This window comes from Acartia tonsa, chromosome 4 (genome assembly GCF_053477335.1).
Source record: "Acartia tonsa isolate MP-2025a chromosome 4, ASM5347733v1, whole genome shotgun sequence".
Lineage (NCBI taxonomy): Eukaryota > Metazoa > Arthropoda > Copepoda > Calanoida > Acartiidae > Acartia > Acartia tonsa.
The window spans coordinates 55,760,208-55,784,540 of NC_137263.1; the positions used below are offsets into that span (position 1 = coordinate 55,760,208).

The following is a 24,333-nucleotide window of genomic DNA, read 5'->3' on the forward strand; positions in this document are numbered from 1 at the left end:
CATTGTCTGAAATCATTTAGGTTGCTATATTGGTAAGTTTCAAATCTTGACTAGATGTTTCACTTAACAATCAATCAATCAATGTTTAAATGTTTATTTATTATATATAGTATAAAATGATAATTTTCACATATAAACAATGAATACATATGATGTTTGTGACAGGTTTTTATATTTGTATTATAATGATCTTTAGATTCATGATCAGTCTATTTTGATTTTAAAAACAGAGATTTGATTATAATACCATTGGTTAATTTCATTGTTTTGATACTTTTAGATTGTTAGTTATATTACAAAACAATATTACAATATAGATATTTGTATAGAGTGTATATCACAGAAAGTGCAAATTTATTTTCTAAAAAAACTAAGGAGTAAATGGTTTCTATTTCAGCTTAGTATCGGATTAATATCCGCTGAATTATAACCGGTTCTAAGCTATAATAAAAATCATGTAATGTATCGTAATACAGACAGTTTTCACGAATAATAAATAAATCATAAAATTAAAACCAATTTTAATCTTATTTTTTATTTTATTATCCGCGGAAAGCTGTCTAAAAATTTACGATAAATAACTATTATAACAAGTATTATCGACAATTTTTGGCGCAACTTTGAAAGAATGGATCAGATTTGAGAACGGAAAACTGTTCCTTCTCCATCTCTTTGTTGGCGTTGAGGATGTCGTTGGCAATGGCGTCCTTGAGTGCCTGCAAGGACGGGAAGTTGCTCTCGGGTCTCAGAAAATCAGCGATTATTACCCTGAAAAGATAATTGCACTTTTATTTTTATAGATAAGAATAATCTTAAGAAGGAGGGGGGGGGGGGATGTTAAAGGGTGATTACCCCCCACCCAAAAAAAAATTTAAAGTCTGGACGTCTTTGCCTATATGATATAAAGATTACCCCCCCCCCCCCTAATAAAAAATTTCGGTTGAAAAGTTATAACACAGCCAGTTTTAACCAGCCAATCAAGATATTATTCAAGTCCCTAATGTTTTTAAGCCAACGAATTAGAGACTATATTCATTAAGATACAGCTTCATATATATACAGTCCAATGTTTCACTCTCCCTGGAAAAGAGATTAGATTAATTTTTCCATGTAAAACGTCATAGCTTTTTAATGAGTTTCAAATAAGTTTTTGAATGGTATTCTAATAACATTTTTATCATAAGTACTCAGGGGTGTATATTCTGCACTAGATTTTTTTTTTCCCTGCTACAAATTTTTTTATTTTTCTCCCCCCCCCCCCCTAGTTTTTTCTCACCAAGTAAGGGGAAAATGAAAAATATTTCAAGAACTCAAATTTTTTTTATTTTATCCCTCCTACCACACATTTTTAAAAGTTTTTTCACCAAGGGGGGGGGGGGGGGAATGGAAAAAATGTTTTGTTTTCTTAATTTTTACATTTTTTTCCCCTCCAACCACTTATTTTTTATTACCCCCCCCCCCCTCCTGAGCAGGGGATCCCATGTAGAATATACAACACCCCTGTAAGTACTTTTTTTTACAGTTGCAAGAGTTTAGTCAAATTTAAGGAAGGGGACATTGGGCTGTTTATTACACTACCCCCCCCCCCCCTCAAAAAAACAAACTTTTTATAAGAACGCTTTCTTATTCGTTGGATTAACAACTTTTATTGTATTCTGATTGATTGTTCATTAGTTGAGTATCCAAACATTTCAAACACTAATTGTAATCTACGGAAGGATTAATTTTAGGGATCATCAATTTGGATGTACATCAATTTTTCGGTAATTGTCTTATCCCTTCAGTTCCCTGCATACCTCAAGTGTTGTCCATAAAGATCTGAAGGTTCAAACTTGTGAAGAATATGGGTCTCCATGGCCCTTTTGGTATTATTGTAGAACGGATTCCAACCTTTCAAAAAAGAATAATTTTTTTCCGGTATGACTTTTAAACAGATTAATATCCGCTGGATTAGAACCGGTTCTTAGTCATACTAAAAAATCGTGTATAGCATCGTATTACAGACCATTTTCCATGAATATTAAAATTAGCCTAAAATTTTGTTAGCCCGGACCCCCCTCGAGCTGACAAACTGGTATTAATCTAATCATTATTATTTTAATATCCACGGAAAGCTGACTATAATACCTACGATGCGATAATGAACTATTATTCTTTGATAATATAAGTTTGTATGTTATGACAATGGATATATTATTACTTGAATCTAACACCAGATTTTCATGTTCTTTAAGTAGTAAGGTGAAACACGCAGCGAGCTTAAATAGCAATTCCCTCCTTTTACTCCCTTTAACCTATTCCCTTCCCTTCTACTGGATGAACGAACTGACCAATACGGTAGTTCCATGTAAGCAATGTAAATTGACAATTTTTCCCCTGTCATAATATCCCGTTGATTCTATATCCATTCTAACAAAAATTCAGCCGAGAAAACTTTTTTTTTTATTTGAAGAATTATCAAGAAAAGATTACTAGTTAATATATTACCTATACTCATGACCATGCCATAAACTGGACCATTCTGAACCTGAGCATATCCCCAGTAAATACCTCCGATCAACTCATCTGGGAGGCCGTCTATCACCTCCTCAGGAAAGTTGGCAGTTGGAAAACCTAATAACAAGTTAATTATATTCTTAATAGTAAAAGTAGTGTTTTCTTTCTATGCGTTCCATTAGAAATACAAGTGTTTCAGTAGGAATTTGCTTACAAAATAGAAGTTTTGTTATAGAAATGTTTTTTTTCCAGATTAAGATTAACAGTAAAAAAGAAATGTTCCCTTAAAATTTTTATTGTTTAAAAGTTATGTTTCACTTTTTTATTCACATTTATCCCGTTATTTCAATGACATAAGTTGTTTTAATCCAAATAACCACGATAATTCAATAAAAAACCTAAAAAATAATTACTTTTTTTTTAGAAAGAATTGTAAACCTGCTATAACAATGTTTTGACATCTATAACTCTTTCAGCGCTGACTTTTTAAAATAAATCCTACCTAGTTCAGTGGAACCACGACCAAAGCCTTTCACAATCGGTCCTTCGGCATAGTGGGGGAGCTTGTTCCTTATACCCGCCACCAGTATCTCATCCTCACTTCCACCCATTGCTAAACTCTGAAATGGCTAGCTTTTAGTATCTCATTAAGAGCCGTTTTTTTTCTTCAAGTTTTATACCTTAAAACTGATTAATAAGATGTTCAAATTGGGAAATAAAGAGACAAGGGGTGTATATTTACAACCTGCGACCACGTCTACCACCCTTCTTACGGGTACAGTCAGTGGGGATGGGGGTGCAATCCTCAATCCTGCCGATCTTCATGCCAGCTCTGGCCAGGGCGCGGAGGGCGCTCTGAGCCCCGGGTCCGGGAGTCTTGGTTCTGTTGCCGCCGGTGGCGCGGAGCTTGATGTGCAGCGCGGAGATGCCCAGGGTCTTGATCTTCTCGGCGACGTCCTGGGCGGCCAACATAGCGGCGTAGGGCGAAGCTTCGTCACGATCAGCCTTCACCTTCATACCACCAGTGATTCTATTAAGGAAAAATATTGTTTTATTTCTATCTCCTCATACTATAAAGCTATTAGGAAAGGCACATGTGTGTATGTCCGTTAAGATCTCGTAAGTGACTTGACCGATTGATTAACAAATTAAGAGAATGTTTTCTATTAGTCCATGAAAGGTTTAGGCTATTGGGAGGGGGACACAAACCATAAGAGAATATCTTATATTCGTAAATCGAAACAAAGATTTATACAGATTTGGACCCTTTACCGCCGACCTCTTAGGGGGTAAGCTTTAGATGCTAGGGGAGCAGACTCTAGTTAATAAAATGGAAAAGTTGAATAAAAAACTAATCTCATATGTCTTATCGTTATCAGAATCTTATCTTAAGGTAGACGCATCACAAAAAAAGTGTACATACCCATTACCCAGAGAGAGAAGGGACGATGGGCTGTTTATTACACTAGTCTCCAAAGTTTTAATAATAAAGTTTTCTTATTCGTTGGCTTTACAACTTTGGAAACTTTAGTTAATTTTGATTGTTGTTTCATTAAGGTGAGAGTTCAAACATTTCAATCACTAATTTTTATCTACAGAAAGGGTAATTTTGTGCATCATCATTGGAATATTCATCAATTTATCGGTTATTTTCTTATCTCTTTAGACCCCTGGTACATACCTGCAAATGGTCTCTCTGCCAGAGAGATCAGTAATGTGGACGAATGTATCGTTGAATGAGGCGTAGATGTGGGCCACACCGAACACCAGCTCTCCCTCTCTGACCTGAGGTCCCAGGGAGACCTGCACCTCCTCCTTAGCCTCCTTCTTTCCCTTTCTTGGGGCCATTTCTATCTAATCTGAAAACAACAAAAAAAAATAATAAAAAATGTTTAAGGTACTTATGCATACATTCATATTATAATCACAGAAATAAAGGAGAATTAACAGAACAAAAAGTTCACAAAAATAAGAATTTTCTTTCTTTCAAAATGCAAAAATAAGTTCTCAAAAATTGTTTGTTTTTCAAAATTTATTTTGTTACTTTTTCATTGATTTTTAAATTTTAACAGCATATTATATCAGACTTATTCATTAAATACTCCTTTTAAAATAGAACACAACAATAAAAAAACTAGATTTCATCCTCATTTAGAAGCATATTGGGTATACCATCGGAGACGGGAAATTTTCTGCCAGTTTCCGGACAGACAAGGCTACCGTTGATCAACTCAATCTCGTACAGCGCATGGTGAGCCTAAAAAATAAAAGTTCACTATAAAAGATACATTATCTTTGTATTTTCATGTAATGCTAATAAAGTAATGCTCGCATCTGGCTAAAATTAAAATACCCCACCCCTGCCCTTCCCCTCCTACTGGATGAAGGAACTGACCGATAAATGAGGTCTATAATAGCAAGCTAAATTGAGGAGACATTTTCCCCAGTCAATATATCCAAATCTATCCTATATCCATTATGATAACTGCACTAAAAGAAAGTCAACAACAATGAAACCAACCTGTTTAAGAAAATCCGAGTTATTTTCGTAACCCTGAGGTACAGCCACTGGAAGGTCATCCAGGTGTCCAAGCTGTTCAGCTGCCCGTCGCAGCGCGTCCCAATCAACCTAAACGGTACAGCGGTTATTTTTAAATGTGATGACCCATAAAAAAAACTTTGTTATTTGAAAATCATCAATCATAAAAGGTTCCTAGTATTGAAATATATATAAGCCAATCTTAGATTTACATGTCCTTTCATCTTAATAGTTATTTATCGCATCGTATTATAGAAAGCTTTCCGCAGATATTAAAATGAAAAATAAGAAATAATAAGGCCCGTGCTAACAAATCTACATAATATTAATTTTATATTTTAGTATTCGTGGAAAATTATCTGTAATACGATGCTATTCATGATTTTTCAGAATGGCTAAAACCGGTTCTAGGTTAAAAAATATGTTACCTTAGGAATAATTTTAGCAATGAAGTCAGGATTAAACTCAGCCTCGCTCACTTTTACATCTCTGGCCTCTATTAACAATGGAAATCCTTCTTTTACCTGAAATAAAATATGATTATTTTCAGATTATGTAATGGGGAAAAAAACTTGGTTGATGTGCAAGTATATTTAGACTTAATCCAAAGCTAATCTATTGTCTTTTATAATTTAAATTAAATTTCTTTAAAGGGATGAGGCGAAAGTGTCACTTTTAAACGAACACCTGTATTTTTTAAAGCTGCCTAAAACGGAAAAGCTGAAGAAAAATGCAATGTCTGGCTCTTATTTTATCACTTTGGTCATCACTTTGTACAGGGTTTTCTTTTCAATTAGGGTTTTTTTTCAATTCCCTATGTTTCTAAGTATTATGATGAAATACTTACATTTTTAATGGCTTTTGAGGAGAGCATATTATGTGTCAGGAGCTTCATTTTTAATACTTTATATATTTGTCTGAAAATATCACAGTTTAATAATAACAGGTACTTTACATGACATACGGGAACCTAAAGATTTTACCAGATTGAAGAACAGAAACCAGACCAAATATATGGAAACAAAATAAATTGTAAGGTCTCAAAATAAGGTATAATGCAGGGATCTAAAGGGATAAGATATTAATAAACATCCCCAATTAGGTATGATTCACAAAATGTAGTGGGCATGTAGTGGGCATTTTATGTAAAAGGCGTTTTTTGAGATGGGCGTTTTCTGAGATGGGCGTTTTTTGAGATAGGCGTTTTCTGAGATAGGCGTTTTTTGAGATGACCCACAAAATTGCCCCTTCTGTAGATTAGAATTAGTGGTTGAAACGTTTGGACAGTGACACTCAACAATCAAATTCAATAAAAAGTCCCGAAAGTTGTCAATCCAACGAATTAGAAAACTTTGGGGAATAGTGTAATAAACCGCCCAATGTCCCCTTCCTCCCAGGGAATTATGTGATTTAGTTTAGTACTCCATTGGTGAAAATTTTAGATCCTCTAATAAGCAAATTCACTGGTTTAATTAATTTTGTTGCAAACTTTGAAGAGTTCTCTGGTATACTAACATTTCAATCTGCCTTGATTGAGCGGATACGTTAGAATACCATTCTCTTAGCTGTGCCTCTGTGTACTGAGATCCTTGTACACGTTGTTGATGTTGCTGTGCTTGCTGTTGATATTGTTGTTGCAGTAGTTGATTATAATAATATTGCTGTTGATTACCAGGAGAATCTGAAGATTCTTCAGAATCAGAATCTGATGCATCACTGCTGTCTTCTTCAGAACTGTCGTCAGATGAATCTTCAGAACTAGATTCTGTTTCATCAATATCATCTTCACTTTCATTGTCTGTATTTTCAATCTCTTCGTCAGCTGATTCTTCATGGTATTCATTTTTGTTGTTGTCAACTTTTTCATTATTAATATCTTCATCATGATCACTTACTAGATCTTCATTGAGATCTTCAGCTTCTGTTGATTTATTGTGATTGGGTAATTCATTATTTGATGCAACAAAATCAAGAATATCTCTGACAGAACGATAGCCCAGATGTTCTTTCGATTTCTGTAAAGCTTTTGCAAACTCGGTGTTGGGCTTCCTGTTTGCTACAAGCTGATCTGCTATCTTCTGAACTTGGTCAATGGCATTAAGGTTGGCATTTTGCATAAACTCAGATTTATTAATCATGTTAGCAAGGTCTTCAGCATTATCAAATTTCACCAGGTTGTCTCTACCAGTTTTAAGAATATTTTCGATTGCATCTCGAGACAGATTTTCTGTTGTACTTTCCTCATCAACTGCATCATGTTCAATGCTATCATTATTTTGGCCTCTTTTCTTTTTACCACGTCTTTTAATTTTGCCTGAATTATCCTTCTTTTTAGGAGTTTTGCTACCACCTTCAACATCTACAGGATCAACATCATCAATTGCTTCGGGTGAATCGATGGGTGCTTCGACCCCCTCAAGCAAGGCTAGTTCAATATCACGCAAGTTCTTTGGTATAGTATCTTCAGGTATAATCTTAATCTCAGATCCTGTACGGAAGACAATCCTACGCAGTCTCTGTTCCTCCTTGCCCCGGGGGGCCAGAGACACGGATGTACTGTTGGAGCCAAAGCGACCGCCGCGTCCAATTCTGTGCAGATACGTGTTGTGGTCCTCGGGGATGTCGTAGTTGATCACCAAGTTTACGTTCTCAGCATCAATACCTGGTACAAAAAAAATACAATGCATTAAAACATGCACTTTAAATGTGATAAAAAATAACGATTTAAGATTAACATGACTGGATGAAAAAGATATAGAATATACATGAATATCATGACAGGAGAAAAATTATCGTCACTAGGTTGGTAACATGAACATGACTTATTGGTCAGTTCGTTCATACAGTAGGAGGGGAGGGGAGGGGATGGGACAAAGGGGGTGGATTGAAATTTTAGCCAGCTACAAGTTTCTCTTTATTAGAGTACATGATAATCTTGTGTAAGATCCAAGTTATAATAAAACCATTTTAACATCTGATACTTTTCATGTTATTTTCGCAGTTAATTTGCTTTAATAGTATCATTAATAAAGATATAACTGTACCTCTGGCAGTAAGATCAGTCGAGCAGAGAATCCTGCACTTAAAGGTCTTAAAAGTCTGAATGGATTGGAGCCTGCGCAGTTGGTCCTGTCCTGCAGATATGCAAATGCTGGGGAATCCTCTGGAGTTCAGGAAATCAGCTGTTGACTGAGCTACTATCTGGAAATATTAAAAGTATCATCTTTCAGCGATGCCTCAATTTGAGAACCATTGTGCGTGGCCTATGTTCTAGAAAGAACTATAATAGCAATAATTGCGGATTTAGATCGGTTAATAATTTGATACAGAGTCCCGTGGTACTACTTTATAAAACTTGAATACCTTGAAACGAGATATCGGCAATAGTCGCCATATCTTTTTAAGTAATAATCTGTTAAGACACAATTTCTTACCTGATAATTAGTGAATACCAGGCACTGATTGTAGGGTATACTAGACAATATTTTTAGCAGGGCCGCCTGTTTTATCTGGTTCTGTTTGGGCTGCGAGGGGGAGGACTCTAACATTTGGACAAACTGCTTAACTCCGTGTAAAACCTAAATTAAAAAGGCTATAACAGATATTTATCACATCGTATTAAAGATAGCCTTCCACGGATATTAAAATGAATTTTTTTAGAGTAATACCAGTTATGTTGCCACGAGGGGCCGTAGACAAGAGCTGATTATTTTTCAATATTCATGCGTGTAGTGTGATGCTGCACATAAATTTTCAGTATGGCTGAGAACTGGTTCTAATCCAGCAGATATTAATCGGTTTCGAAGCTAAACTGGAAAATATAATTGTAGTAATGATTTCAACACATTTGACATTAAAAAATACAAATAATAACGAGTCAGAATAGGCGTATCAACAATATTAATCTCTGTGGTCAAATTTAAAGTTTTTTTTATGTTGATAACCGGTTTATACAGAAAACTAGAAGCTATTTTAACCTGATTCTCTTGTGCCAGCCTAATGTGTTGTGGTGACCTCATCAGCTGTTCAGCAATCTCTGCTAGCTTGTCCGGATATGTTGCTGATAATGTCATCACCTAGACACAATAATAGTTAATTATAATATCGTATTATAGACAGTTTTCCACGGATACTAAAATAATTATAAGATTAAAACTAGTACTGTTATCCCCGAGGGGATAAGGCCCGGGCTAAAAAAAACATAGGCATAATGTTGTATGACTGTTCTACTTGACGATTAAGAACTCAAAAATTGCTACAAACATGCACTAGTTTACCGGACAAGCTTCTTAAAAAGATTTAGGAAGTTTTTTTTACAACCAAGACGGGACTTGAAAGTGTAGCTAACAGGAATCGAAAAGGACAAGGCAATGGCCGATAAATTCATGTACAATAAAATCCAATGATGATACGAAAAATTACCCCTTTTGTAGATTACAATTAGTGGTTAAAACGTTTGGACGCTCAACTTAAAAACTAACCAATCAAAATACATTAAAAGTAAACAAAGTTGTTATACCAACGAATAAGAAAACTTTTGGGACCAGTGTAATTAACAGCCCAATGTCCCTTCCTCCATGTATTGCTGACCTGTTTGCTGGAAGGAAGCATATCCAGAATTGCTGTTGTATCTGTGAGGAAGGATTGTTCCAGAAGTTTGTCCGCTTCATCCAAAATAACCAGACGTACTGTGTCAGGATTCAAAGATTTCTAAATAGTATAAAAGTTATTTATCTCAGCGTTTTATAGTAAGCTTTCCGCGGATATTAAAATGAAAAAGTATAAAATTAAAACCAGTTTTGTTGATCCCAAGTGGCTAAAGGCCCGGGTTAAAAAAAGAAGTATTTTATGATTTTTAAAAAAATTGAATTATTTTTTAATGCTTAGATGATTTTTAATTCTTTACATGATTTTTCAGGTGGGTTGAGAACCAGTTCTAATCAAGCGGATATCTACAGGTTTCAAAGCCATAGATAGTTTATATTTCTACTATTCTAGAGATAAAATGGAAACATAGAAACTACCTCTGTTAGCAGCTGTTTCATCCTGCCCGGGGTTCCGATAGCCATCTGGCAGTTGACTGCTTTCATCTTATCCTCAACAAGCGGCAGACCTCCAATGAAGCTGGCAATCTTTATACCTGACAAGAAAACAAAGAAATAACTTTTAAAAATGTAAAAGATTTTTTTATCTGCTAACAACAATGAATAACTTTAAAGGGGGGAGGGGGTGGATATTTATTCAAAGTTACACATCGTACCTCTTAAAAGCTACCCCATTGCCAAATTTTAGTGCTGTAACTCCTTTTTTTATTTTAGTTCCTTTGACATTCAGTTTTGGTTTCGAAGTGTCACAAACGCCCCTTCTTCCCCCCTACTCCTTTGTAGGACATATTTAAAGAACTGGTATTTTAGAAGAAGTATATGTTATACCTGGCATATGGGCACCAATTTGAGAGGCCACCTCCAGACCCTGCATGGCAATCTCTCTGGTGGGAGCCAGGACAACCACTTGTAATCCTGGCAGATCTTTCTAAAATTGATTTTTTTTTCGTTATAATAATTCATTGAAATTAAGATATTGTTTTAATTTAAAACCAGGGATCTAAAGGGGTAAGACAATAGCCGATAAATTGGTTTTCTAAAATCGCTCTGGGACTAACCTTTAACATTTCCAACGCGGTGACAACATAAACACATGTCTTGCCCGTGCCAGACTTAGCCTGCACAATCATGTCAAGGCCAATCTTGGCATTTGGTATTGCTGCCAACTGTATGGGACTGGGCCGAATAAATCCACATTCTCTAGGAAAAAATATATGTTAAAACAATGGATATAGGTGGATATTATAACAGGGAGAAATATATCGTCAATTTTGCTTGCTAATATGGATTTATTTATTGGTCAGTTCGTTCATCCAGTAGTAGGGGAGAGTATGGGGTAAATTTAGCCATCTGCGAGTATTACAACTTCATCCAAGTAAATGAAAATATGGTACAACATCCAAGTAATAATATATAGATGGCTAAAACTGTGAACAGATCTGATAGGTTATACAAAAAATAAAGATGTCCGAGCTTTTATTTTAGAGGGGAAGGGGAGTTTTACTTGGCGCGCGGATTTACCCATAGGCGAAAAGATAATTTTCGGGGATTTCTAATCTGAGGGGGGTAAATAAAGTGTACGTTTGATTTGAAATATTTTTTAAAATTGAGTAAAAATCTTGAAACTTGTAGCAATTATTCTGAAAATGAATAATCTTCAGACATTCATTACGTAATAGAAATTGTAAACAAACAAAACCAGACAAGATCAGGGAGGGAGGGGACATTGGGCTGTTTATTTCATTAGTCCCCAAAGTTTTGTAATAATGTTTTCCTATTTGTTGTCTTAACAACTTTGGAGACTTTTACTAAATATGATTGGATGGCTTATTAAGTAGAGCATCCAAACGTTTCAACCACTAATTGTAATTTACAGAAGGGGTAATTTTGTGTATCATCATTGGGGATGTACATCAATTAATCTGCCATTGTCTTATCCCTTACAATCCCTAAGACAAGATGCAATCACCTCGTTAAGTTAATTGAAAATTTGTGACAAGGTAATTATTTATATTTGTTGCATATCTTTAAAAAGGTAGGTAAGCATTGGCAACGCAAAAAGTTTCTAGTATATTAAATACATTTATTTTAATACTCAAGCATTTTCTATGATTAAATAAGCATTCTGCTAGATTTGGAGCTTTCAATGACAATGTCTATCTATAAAAATCAATAGCAAATGAAAATATCTAAAATCAATCAAAAAAAACAAACTGCAAAATTATTCAATGAAAACTAATTGTAAGGACTGCCACCCTAATTACAGAAATGCTTTGCTTTTATTAAACATTAACAAGGAGGACAGTTAGAAGTTATAAATATTAAAGTTAGAACAGCCAATTAAACCTGAAAAAAAATAAACAAGAGATGCTCCGTGATAATTTGAATCTTACGTTAAACCCCTAACCGAAGCTTACAAACGGACGGACGTTTAAAAATTTGGAATCATAGAATAGTTTCACAACTTAAAACTTACTTCAGTCCTTTCAAAACTGGTTCTGAGAGCATTAATGAAGAAAAGTCTTTGTTCAAATCATCTTTGGACAATTTGACATCTTCTGTGCGAGGCTTCGAACTCAAGTCATGTGCAACTTGTGATATCTAATAATATTTTGAGTATTCATTAGGTAATACAAATGGTTATGTATTTTGAAGCTTATTTCTAAAAATCACTTCGTTGGTTGTAAAAAAAATAATCAAAGAATTATTGTTGACTAGTGAGCTCAATTCTGAATAGTTATTTATCGCATCATATTATAGACAGCTTTCCGGAGATAGTAAAATGAAAAAGAGAGGGGTAGGTTTCTGGTTTAAACCAGTTTTGTTGCACACGAAGGCCTAACAATACTGGTATTGGCTTTATGATTTTTATTTTATAATTCATGGAAAATTGTCTGTAAAATGATGCTATACAAAAATTTTCAGCATGGTGTAGAACCGGTTCTAATCCAGCGGATTTTGATCGGTTCCGAAATGAAACTTATATGTACCAATTATATTTTATAATAATGAATTTTTCCTTGATTTCACGAGGCTTTAATCGCTTCTTTGAACTAGCAGACCCTCGTTCAGCCGATAAGCTCTTCATTTTTTAAACAAAATGTTTTATTATCTAAAATTAATACGCAATTATTAAGATTCAATTGATGACATAGAAAATCTACGAAAAGGTTGGTAGAAATGTTAAGCTGCGAGAAATATCAAATTTATCTAAATGCATCACAGATTTGGGGATAGGTATTCAAAATAATAATTCAACTGATGTAAATTAGATTCCGACTTCTCACCAGTATCAGAATAGTAGCCATAAGGGGTAGGGATTAGGACTCGCGACAACTTTTTGGCACAATGAAAATGCAGGTGTGTATATTCTAAATGGTTGGGGGGGGGGGGGGGATATGTGTGGTTTGGTGAAGAAAAAAAAATGTAAAAATTAAGAAAATTTAAAACCACTGGAAAAGTATGAACTAGAGAGAAAAATGCTTGCTAATCCCTATCCCTGCTAGCTACATGGATTAAGCATGAATTACAAATGTATACTGACTGAGTGTGTGTTTGTGAGTGTTTTTATTTTTATTTTTGAGATTGTAAACAGGCAGAAAAATGAGATGGTTTGTCTTGATATGTCAACTTGATTAATAATACTAGGCGTGGTGGTGAGGTGGTTGTGGTACAACTCTGTGTGGTAACTTCATGTACGTTTTGTTTGTTGTTGTTTAATATCTTAATATCAAATATTACAACTAAGTTAAGATAAAGAGTAACATTGGAAGATTTTTTTTATAACACTTGAAGCTCGATAGAAATTGGAATGTTGTGTGAGTGGATCGCAGCGACTCTATACACCGCTGATGTTGTTGTGATATGTGTGTTGTAAATCCTCCAAGCTCTCTAGATCTTTCTTTCTGTGCATTGGTGGGGAAGTTAGGGCAGAGCGTGGTCGATCTCATCAATAATACCCTGAAAATTTATCAAATTAAAATATTTATGTTAATATTAGTATAGTATAGACAAAAACAATTTAATTCAAAAAACGGTTGTATCGAATTTGCATTAAAACTAAGCACACGCATATTTCAGGGATGTATATTTTTTGTTAAAGATTCTTTTTTTTCTCTCCTGCTGCAAAATATATCCCCCCCCCCCTACTCCTTTTTTTCCAATTAGAGAAAAAATGTAAAAAATGAAGTAGCTAAGAACCACTATCCCCTAAATGCATTTAATTAAAGCGAGAAAATAAATAAGTACAAAAGACCCAAACTTGGAACTAACGAGCGTGTTACAATAGTTTCTCATCTATTGATTATAAAATTTTGTTCAAATTGTACGTTTAGTTCTAAGTATTGTTCATCTTTTTTGTACCTACTCTTATATTAAGCTTAGAAAGTTACGACAAAATCAGCTGAAATTGCTAAATAATTTTTCGCATGTGTTTACCTTAAGTTTCTGATACTGTTCACAGGTCAGGGAGATTCCCTTCTTGCCAGGCTTCGTGTCCATGGTGGATTGGTCAACATAGTACACTCTAGTAACAATTAAAATAATTTTTAAACGAATTTAGCTATTTTATTTAAAAATGGATATTTATTACTTGGATCTTTCACAAGATTATCATATACTCTAATAGGGAAACTTGAAGCTGGCTTAAACAACCATACACCCCTTTTACCCCAGTCACTTCCCTTCCTACTGGATGAACTAACTGACCAATAAACAATTTCCTTGTTGGCAAGCTAAATTGACAATTTTTCGCCTGTCTTATATTCTAATTTAAGTTCGCCCTTTCTTAACTCGCTTCAATGTAGACGAAAATTTAATAGTACTAATATGTTAGGTTAACATCATTCTATTAAAAATCATTTATCATTCCTGATGTCAATGTAGGTTTGTCCCTTGAACTGGCGGACCTTGACATGTTTGTTTTTGCCCAGATGCCAGCTAGGTTCGTCGTCCCCGCCCACTGAGGCGGAAGCATTGCCTCCCCTGGGTGCAGCCTTGGCAGCAGGAGCAGGCTTGCCCTAAAAAAAGATCTGTTGTGTAGTTCAGATTTAACTGCCTAATTTCTAGAAGGGGGACAAGATACTCTTAGACATTCGAGGACCTTAGGAAATTTTTATTTACACTAAACGCGTTGTTCAATCACTTAATATACCCAAAAAACAACCAATAATTTGATTGAAAGATCATTATCAGAAAGTCATTACTGTTCACATCAAAAACAAAAAAACATGAAAATTATTAAAACAAATATTTGCGCATTTTTCTTTTGTAGGTGATTGTATCTTCTTCAATCTTCACAATGACTAATAAAACCTCATAGTGGGCAGAATCGATGCCACTATGACTCAAACTAGTTACCTTCTTTGCTGGTCCTCTATCAATCACTTCGGGTGAATCAATGGGTGCTTCGACCCCCTCAAGCAGGGGTAGTTCAATATCACGCAAGTTCTTTGGTATAGTATCTCCAGGTATAATCTTAATCTCAGATCCTGTACGGAAAACAATCCTACGCAGTCTCTGTTCCTCCTTGCCCCGGGGGGCCAGAGACACGGATGTACTGTTGGAGCCAAAGCGACCGCCGCGTCCAATTCTGTGCAGATACGTGTTTTGGTCCTCGGGAATGTCATAGTTGATCACCAAGTTTACGTTCTCGGCATCAATACCTGTTACAAAAAAAACAATGCATAACAGAAGATCTTTTAATGTAATAAAATATGCCTAGCGATGTAAGAAGTCAGTCTGTATGTCTAATTTAAGATTAACGTCACTGGATATAGAATATACGTGGATATTATCACAGGGGAAAAATTATTGTCACTTTAGGTTGCTAACAGTTCGTTCTTACAGTAGGAGGAAAGGGATGGGACAAAGGGGGTGGATTGAAATTTTTAGAAGTTTCACTTTATTAGAGTACATGATAACCTGGTGTAAGATCCAAGTAATAATAAATCCATTTTAACATTAGACATTTTGCATTGTTATTTTCGTAAATACTTTGTTTTAATATAATCATTAATAAAGATATAACTGTACCTCTGGCAGTCAGATCAGTCGAGCAGAGAATTCTGCACTTAAAGGTCTTAAAAGTCTGAATGGATTGGAGCCTGCGCAGTTGATCCTGTCCTGCTGATATACAAATACTGGGGAATCCTCTGGAGTTGAGAAAATCAGCTGTTGACTGAGCTACTATCTGAAAATGTAAAATTAATCTTGGATGATATTAAAGTAACAAATATTCACAGATAAAAAATATCTTAATTAAAAACAAAAAGGTGGTGGAATTAATGTAACCAACTCTCAATCCTAGTTTCTAGGCCAATTTAAAACCTCACATTAGGCTAACATTCTTATTTTATTTCCAAACTAAAGTGTATTACGAGGCACAATAGAATAAAAACAGACATTTGGTATAAGTCAATTTATTGGAATCTGCTTTAAACAAAATAATAAGAAGTAAGTGGCCTGTATTCTAACCACAAAAAAAGGCAATGATGGCGGATTTTGACCGGTTAATAACAGATTTTTTTTCATAATCCCGTGGCACTACATTTTCGATAAATCAGCAATAGCCGTCGCGACATTTAATTTTTATGCAGAAATCTGCTAAAAACACAATTTCTTACCTGATAATTAGTGAATACCAGGCACTGGTTATAGGGTATACTAGACAGTATTTTGAGCAGGGCCGCCTGTTTTATCTGGTTCTGTTTGGGCTGCGAGGGGGAGGAATCCAACATTTGAACAAACTGCTTAACTCCGTGTAAAACCTAAATTAAAAAGGCTATAACAGATATTTATCACATCGTATTAAAGATAGCCTTCCACGGATATTAAAATGAATGTTGCCACGAGGGGCCGTAGACACGAGCTGATTATTTTTTAATATTCATGCGTGTAGTGTGATGCTGCACATAAATTTTCAGTATGGCTGAGAACTGGTTCTAATCCAGCAGATATTAATCAGTTTCGAAGCTAAACTGGAAAATATAATTGTAGTAATGATTTCAACACATTTGATATTAAAAAAAAAAATAATAACGAGTCAGAATAGGCGGATCAACAATATTGATAATCTCTGTGGACAAATTCAGATTTTTTTATGTTAATAACCGGTTTATACAGAAAACTAGAAGCTATTTTAACCTGATTCTCTTGTGCCAGCCTTATGTGCTGTGGTGACCTCATCAGCTGTTCAGCAATCTCTGCCAGCTTGTCAGGATATGTTGCCGATAATGTCATCACCTAGATATAATAATTGTTAGGTGTTCAGCTATCTCTGCTAGCTTGTCAGGATATGTTGCTGATAGAGTCATCACCTAGATACAGTAATCGTTAGTGTTGTGGTGACCTCATCAGCTGTTCAGCAATCTCTGCAAGCTTGTCAGGATATGTTGCTGATAATGTCATCACCTAGATTATACAATAATAGTTATTTATAATATCGTATTATAGACAGCTTTCCGCGGATATTTAAATGAAAAATTATAAGTTTAAAGCTTAAAGCTGAAAGCCCGGGCTAACAACTGGTATTAATATTATGATTTTTATTTTAATATTCATGTAAAATTGTCTGTAATTTGATGCTATATATGATTTTTTTGTATGGCTGAGATTCAGTTCTAATCCACCGGATTCGAAGATATACTGGAATGATAATTCTTTAATTACGTTTTCATAACATTATAGAATAGTATTATTATATAGTATAACTGTTCTATTTGACGATTAAGATCTCAAAATTGCTAAAAACATACAATACTCTTTCGAAAAAAACTTTAAAAACAGACAGACTTCCAGGGATCTAAAGGGATAAGACAATGGCCAATAAATTAATGTACATATCTAAAGATGATACAAAATTACCCCTTCTGTAGATTACAATTAGTGGTTAAAACGTTTGGACGCTCAACTTAAAAACTAACTAATCAAAATACATTAAAAGTAAACAAAGTTGGTACACCAACGAAGAAAACTTTTGGGACTAGTGTAATTAACAGCCCAATGTCCCACCCTCCCATGTGTAGCTGACCTGTTTGCTGGAAGGAAGCATATCCAGAATAGCTGTTGTATCAGTGAGGAAGAATTGTTCCAGAAGTTTGTCCGCTTCATCCAAAATAACCAGACGAACGGTGTCAGGATTCAAAGATTTCTAAATAAATGAATTTATTATTACTTGGATCTGCACCAGATTAACGTTAACTATAATTAAGTGAAACTTACTTGTAGCTAAAACAACGATCCCCCCATTCACCCCCTCCACTCATAATAATGGATGAACGAAATGACCAATTAGTGATGTCCATGTTAGCAACATAAATTGACGATAATTTTCCCCCTATCATAATATCCACATATATTCTATATCCATTTCTAAATATAAAACCATTATTATAATAATGAACTGACGTGTTAAAACAATCTTTTGGTATAAGCAAATGATTTTTTACAGTCAAACCTCGTCCTCAACTTTTTCAATTTAACATGACTTTAGGAAAACAATATCTGTATGTCCATTATACATTCGTAAAAAGCATCTTTTAAATAGCATCTTTTAAGCAGCATTTAATGCAGCCTTTTAAGGGGCGCCGTGGCTCAGTGGTAACACACTGAACTACGGTGGTGAAAGTTCGAGTTCAATTCTCCGTGTGTTGACTCGAATTTCTCGTTTGCAATAATAATCACGCAACTTCCCCTGGCTGTGTTAGAAGGGGATTGTTGCTTAAGTTTAGATACTCAATAGTCACGTACATAATATCAGTACTACCCTTATCCCAAGCTCCTCTGAGGAGAGCGTCATTCATTACGGTGACTTAAATTGGGACACATGCCATACTCGGCGAGGGTGAGGTAATAATGAGTAGCTCTCATGAGATAGCGGGTCAAGTCATAATGTGCCTGAACGTGGAGCTTGATAACCCTAATGGCTAGACAAAAGTGTCTCAGCCTTCTCCGTGACTACTTAGGCCCAAACCCTAAGAAACTATGGCTAATCAATCAATCAATGAAACAAATAAGTTTTTAAAATCCAGTTCGCTATTCATTTATATTTAGAGATAATATTAAGAACATGTAAAATACCCTTGTTAAAAGCTGTTTCATCCTGCCCGGCGTTCCAATGGCCATCTGACAGTTGACAGCTTTCATTTTGTCCTCAAAAAGCGGTAGACCTCCAATAAAGCTGGCAATCTTTATACCTGACAAGAAAACAAAGAAATAACTTTTAAAAATGTAAAAGATTTTTTTATCTGCTAACAACAATGAATAACTTTAAAGGGGGGGGGGGGAGGGGTATTTATTCAAAGTTACACATCGTACCTCTTGAAAGCTACCCCATTGCCAAATTTCAGTGATGTAACTTTATTTTAGTTTAGCTCCTTTGACATTCAGTTTTGGTTTCAAAGTGTCACAAACGCCCCTTCTTCCCCCCCTACTCCTTTGTAGGACATATTTAAAGAACTGGTATTTTAGAAGAAGTATATGTTATACCTGGCATATGGGCACCAATTTGAGAGGCCACCTCCAGACCCTGCATGGCAATCTCTCTGGTGGGAGCCAGGACAACCACTTGTAATCCTGGCAGATCTTTCTAAAATGATTATTCTTTGATATTTCTTTCTTATTCAAATTAAGTTTAAACCAATTTTCTAGTATATGATGAAAAAATCAATTTATCTTAATAAGAATATCAAAATACTAACGGAAGTTTTCAAAGAAATTCAGGGGTGTATATTCTGCACAAGATTTATTTTTTTTCCCCTGCTACAAAATTTTTTATTTTTTTTCCCCCCTAGTTTTTTCTTAAAAAGTAGGGGGGAAAATAGAAAAATATTTAAAGAACTCTATATTTTATTTATTTTATCCCTCCTACCACACATTTTTTAAATTTTTTTAACCAAGGAGGGGGGCGAAATCAGGAAAAAATGTTTTCAGTTTTCTTAATTTTTACATTTTTTCCCCTCCAACCACTTATTTTTTATTCCCCCCCCCCCCCCTGAGCCGGGGATCCCATGCAGAATATATACCCCTGAAGAAATTATTTTAAATTTTTACAAGAGCGTTATTCTGCATGGGATCCCTGGCTATGGGTGGAGGGAGGGGGGATGATAAATATGTGTAGGGGGGGGGGGGGGGAAAGATGAAATAAAGAAGAAAGCTTGAACTAACTGAGTTAACTGAATGCACTTAGCTACTTCTGTAATTTTTTCTCCCATTTTCTTATCATATTACCTTTGCAGCTAGGGAAAATAAATGAATCTTTAGCAGAATATATACCCCTGAATTTGTATTTTCTTTTTAAAATTGAATCTAGGACTAACCTTCAACATTTCCAGTGCGGTGACAACATAAACACAAGTCTTGCCGGTGCCAGACTTAGCCTGTACAATCATATCAAGGCCAATCTTGGCATGCCGAATAAATCCACATTCTCTAGGAAAAAATATGTGTTAAAACAATGCATAAAGGATATAAGTGGATATTATGACAGGGGGGAAATTTATCGTCAATTTTGCTTGCTAATGTGGATTTATTTATTGGTCAGTTCGTTCATCCAGTAGTAGGGGAGAGTATGGGGTAAATTTAGCCATCTGCGAGTATTACAACTTCATCCAAGTAAATGAAAATATGGTACAACATCTAAGTAATAATATATAGATGGCTAAAACTGTGAACAGATCTGATAGGTTATACAAAAAATAAAGATGTCCGAGCTTTTATTTTAGAGGGGAAGGGGAGTTTTACTTGGCGCGCGGATTTACCCATAGGCGAAAAGATAATTTTCGGGGATTTCTAATCTGAGGGGGGTAAATAAAGTGTACGTTTGATTTGAAATATTTTTTTAAATTAAGTAAAAATCTTGAAAGTTGTAGCAAATATTCTGAAAATGAATAATCTCTAGACATTCATTACGTAATAGAAATTGTAAACAAACAAAACCAGACAAGATCAGGGAGAGAGGGGACATTGGGCTGTTTATTACACTAATCCCTAAAGTTTTATAATAATGTTCGCCTATTCGTTGTCTTAACAACTTTAGAGACTTTTAATAAAAATGATTGGATGGCTTATTAAGTAGAGCATCCAAACGTTTCAACCACTTATTGTAACCTACATACAGGGTAAATTTGTATATCATTATTGGGGATGTACATCAATTAATCGGCCATTGTCTAATCCCTTTATAACCCTGAGACAAGATGCAATCACCTCGTTAAGGTAATTGAAACTTGTGACAAGGTAATTATTTATATTTGTTGCATATGCTATTATTTTAAAAAAAGGTAGGTATGGACTTAGAAGCAACGCAAAAAGTTTCTAGTATATTAAATACATTTATTTTAATACTCAAGTATTTTCTATGATTAAATAAGCATTCTGCTAGATTTGGAACTTTCAATAACAATGTCTATCTATAAAAATCAATAGCAAATGAAAATATCTGAAATCAATCAGAAAAAAACTGCAAAGTTATTCAATGAAAACTAATCGTACGGACTGACCGATACCCTAATTACAGAAATCAATGCTTTGCTTTTATAAAACATTAACAAGGAGGACATCATTTACAGTTAGAAGTTATAAATATTAAAGTTATAACAGCCAAGCAAATAAGAGGAAAAAAGAGATATGCCTAGATGCTTAGTCTTAAGTTTACCCCTTACCTAAGCTTACACACAAACGGACGGTTAGACGTTTGAAATCATAGAATAGTTTCACAACTTAAAACTTACTTCAGTCCTTTCAAAACTGGTTCTGAGAGCATTAATGAAGAAAAGTCTTTGTTTAAATCATCTTTGGACAATTTGACATCTTCTGTGCGGGGCTTCGAACTAAAGTCATGTGCAACTTGTGAGATCTTTAAATATTTTGAAAATTCATTAATACAAAAGATTTTGTATTTTGAAGCTTACTTCTTTAAATCCCTTCGTTTTAAAATCTTAAGTTGTAATATAGCTGTCAAAGAATATCAAAGAACCAATTCTGCATATGCATTTATGGCATCGTATTATAGACAGCTTTCAGTGGTTAAAATAAAAAATTAAAACCATTTCTGTTACACCCGAAGGACTGGTATTAGCTTAAAGATTTTTATTATAAAATTCATGGAAAATTGTCTGTAATACGATGCTGTACATAAATTTTCAGCATGACGAAGAACCGGTTCTAATCCAGCGGATTTCGATCGGTTTCGAAATGAAACTTATATGTTCCATTCATAATTTGTAATAATGAATTTTTCCTTGATTTCACGAGGCTTTATTCGCTTCTTTGAACTAGCAGACCCTCGTTCAGCCGATAAGCTCTTCATTTTTTAAACAAAATGTTTTATTATCTAAAATTAATACGCAATTATTAAGATTCAATTGATGACATAAAAAATCTACGAAAAGGTTGGTAGAAATGTTAAGCTGCGAGAAATATCAAATTTATCTAAATGCATCACAGATTTGGGGATAGGTATTCAAAATAATAATTCAACTGATGTAAATTAGATTCCGACGTCTCACCAGTATCAGAATAGCGGCTTATCAGGGGTAGGGATTAGAACTCGCGACAACTTTTTGGCACAATGAAAATGCAGTGGTGTATATTCTAAATGGTTGGGGAGGGGGGGGGGGGGGGGGGAATATGTGTGGTTTGGTGAAGAAAAAAAATGTAAAAATTAAGAAAATTTAAAACCACTGGAAAAGTATGAACTAGAAAGAAAAAATGCTTGCTAATCCCTATCCCTGCTGGCTACATGGATTAAGCATGAATTACAGATGTATACTGACTGAGTGTGTGTGATTGTGAGTGTTTTTATTTTTGAGATTGTAAACAGGCAGAAAAATGAGATGGTTTGTCTTGATATGTCAACTTGATTAATAATACTAGGCGTGGTGGTGAGGTGGTGGTGGTACAACTCTGTGTGGTAACTTCATGTACGTTTTGTTTGTTGTTGTTTAATATCTTAATATCAAATATTACAACTAAGTTAAGATAAAGAGTAACATTGGAAGATTTATTTGTTTTTATAACACTAGAAGCTCGATAGAAATTGGAATGTTGTGGGAGTGGATCGCAGCGACTCTATACACCGCTGATGTTGTTGTGATACGTGTGTTGTAAATCCTCCAAGCTCTCTAGATCTCTCTTTCTGTGCATTGGTGGAGAAGTTAGGGCAGAGCGTGGTCGATCTCATCAATAATACCCTGAAAATTTAGCAAAATAAAATATTTATGTTAATATTAGTATAGTATAGACAAAAACAATTTAATTCAAAAAACGGTTGTATCGAATTTGCATTAAAACTAAGCACGCGCATATTTCAGGGATGTATATTTTTTGTTAAAAATTCTTTTTTTTTCTCCTGCTGCAAAATATATCCCCCCCCCCCCCTCCTTTTTTTCCAATTAGAGAAAAAATGTAGAAAATGAAGTAGCTAAGAACCACTATCCCCTAAATGCATTTAATTAAAGCGAGAAAATAAATAAGTACAAAAGACCCAAACTTGGAACTAACGAGCGTGTTACAATAGTGTCTCATCTATTGATTATAAAATTTTGTTCGAATTGTACGTTTAGTTCTAAGTATTGTTCATCTTTTTTGTACCTACTCTTATATTAAGCTTAGAAAGTTACGACAAAATCAGCTGAAATTGCCAAATAATTTTTTGCATGTGTTTACCTTAAGTTTCTGATACTGTTCACAGGTCAGGGAGATTCCCTTCTTGCCAGGCTTAGTGTCCATGGTGGATTGGTCCACATAGTACTCTCTAGTAACAATTGAAATAATTTTTAAAAGATTTTAAAAGAATTTAGCTATTTAAAAATGATTGTATATTTATTACTTGGATTTTACGCCAGATTTTCATGTTCTCTGATAAGTGAAACTTACAGCGGGCTAATATAACGATTAACCCCTTTAATTCCCATTCCCTCCCCTCCTACTGGATGAACTAACTGACCAATAAACGGTTTCCTTGTTAGCAAGCTAAATTGACAATTTTTCGCCTGTCTTATATTCTAATTTAAGTTCGCACTTTCTTAACTCGCTTCAATCTAGACGAAAATTTAATGGTACTAATATGTTAACATCATTCTATTAAAAATCATTTATCATTCCTGATGTCAATGTAGGTTTGTCCCTTGAACTGGCGGACCTTGACGTGTTTGTTTTTGCCCAGATGCCAGCTAGGTTCATCGTCCCCGCCCACTGAGGCGGAAGCATTGCCTCCCCTGGGGGCAGCCTTGGCAGCAGGAGCAGGCTTGCCCTAAAATAAGAGCTGTTGTGTAAAAGTTCATATTTAACTACCTAATTCCTACAAGGGGGGGGGGGGGGGGGGAGATACTCTTAGAGGACCTTGAGAAATTTTTATTAACACTAAAAGCGTTGATCAATAACCCAGTAATACCCAACAGACAACCAACAAATTGATTGAATAAGTTATTACTGTTCATATCAAAAACAAAAAATATATGAAGTCATGACTAATAATGTCATGATAAAACCTCCTAGTGGGCAGAATCGTTGCCACCAGGGCCCGAACTTGTTACCTTCTTTGCTGGTCCTCTATCCTCTGGTCCAGAATCGCTGTCAGAATCACTGGCAACTCTCTTCTTGTCCCTAGGCATCTTTGGTCTGAAATACAAGAAAATTATTTTTGTATTGTATTAAAGACAGCTATCCGCGGATATTAAAATGAAAAGTTATAAG

General features: G+C 34.9%; 6 protein-coding genes across 10 annotated transcripts in view; all 6 read right to left on the bottom strand.

Annotated features, from left to right (window-relative positions):
• Positions 1-24,333, bottom strand: part of MED18 (mediator complex subunit 18) — a 550,858-nt gene that overhangs the window by 19,690 nt on the left and 506,835 nt on the right. The window lies entirely within an intron of this gene.
• Rfk (Riboflavin kinase) lies at positions 79-3,153 on the bottom strand. 4 transcript variants are annotated; one of them, XM_080159170.1, is made up of 5 exons: positions 2,999-3,153; positions 2,488-2,613; positions 1,797-1,890; positions 573-768; positions 79-370 (listed from the first exon to the last, which is right to left on the bottom strand). In XM_080159170.1, the coding sequence occupies exons 1-4, from the start codon at positions 3,105-3,107 to the stop codon at positions 597-599; spliced, it is 501 nt and encodes a 166-aa protein (XP_080015296.1). In that variant the 5' UTR covers positions 3,108-3,153; the 3' UTR covers positions 79-370; positions 573-596. The 4 variants fall into 4 exon arrangements, with proteins under 4 accessions (XP_080015296.1, XP_080015295.1, XP_080015294.1 ...); XM_080159169.1 differs by having other exon boundaries at positions 79-419; XM_080159168.1 differs by having other exon boundaries at positions 79-441.
• Positions 3,116-4,388, bottom strand: LOC145317888 (small ribosomal subunit protein uS11-like). Its single transcript, XM_080159171.1, has 2 exons — positions 4,178-4,388; positions 3,116-3,526 (listed from the first exon to the last, which is right to left on the bottom strand). The coding sequence occupies exons 1-2, from the start codon at positions 4,342-4,344 to the stop codon at positions 3,235-3,237; spliced, it is 459 nt and encodes a 152-aa protein (XP_080015297.1). The 5' UTR covers positions 4,345-4,388; the 3' UTR covers positions 3,116-3,234.
• Positions 4,355-5,991, bottom strand: Trmt112 (tRNA methyltransferase subunit 11-2). The gene is made up of 4 exons (XM_080159172.1): positions 5,883-5,991; positions 5,464-5,559; positions 5,018-5,125; positions 4,355-4,753 (listed from the first exon to the last, which is right to left on the bottom strand). Exons 1-4 carry the CDS (start codon positions 5,928-5,930, stop codon positions 4,631-4,633), a joined length of 375 nt encoding a protein of 124 aa, XP_080015298.1. The 5' UTR covers positions 5,931-5,991; the 3' UTR covers positions 4,355-4,630.
• On the bottom strand, positions 5,948-14,178 carry LOC145317864 (spliceosome RNA helicase DDX39B-like). Of its 2 annotated transcripts, XR_013879139.1 has the most exons (12): positions 14,077-14,178; positions 12,659-13,599; positions 12,116-12,240; positions 10,698-10,839; positions 10,468-10,567; positions 10,060-10,175; positions 9,626-9,745; positions 9,013-9,111; positions 8,470-8,613; positions 8,080-8,236; positions 6,458-7,697; positions 5,948-6,005 (listed from the first exon to the last, which is right to left on the bottom strand). XR_013879139.1 is itself a non-coding variant. In XM_080159136.1 (11 exons), the coding sequence occupies exons 2-11, from the start codon at positions 12,725-12,727 to the stop codon at positions 6,508-6,510; spliced, it is 2,262 nt and encodes a 753-aa protein (XP_080015262.1). In that variant the 5' UTR covers positions 12,728-13,599; positions 14,077-14,178; the 3' UTR covers positions 6,326-6,507. The 2 variants fall into 2 exon arrangements, 1 of the variants encoding a protein (XP_080015262.1); XM_080159136.1 differs by lacking the exon at positions 5,948-6,005 and having other exon boundaries at positions 6,326-7,697.
• On the bottom strand, positions 22,263-24,294 carry Ssb-c31a (single stranded-binding protein c31A). Its single transcript, XM_080159174.1, has 4 exons — positions 24,174-24,294; positions 23,742-23,890; positions 23,305-23,392; positions 22,263-22,829 (listed from the first exon to the last, which is right to left on the bottom strand). The coding sequence occupies exons 1-4, from the start codon at positions 24,249-24,251 to the stop codon at positions 22,794-22,796; spliced, it is 351 nt and encodes a 116-aa protein (XP_080015300.1). The 5' UTR covers positions 24,252-24,294; the 3' UTR covers positions 22,263-22,793.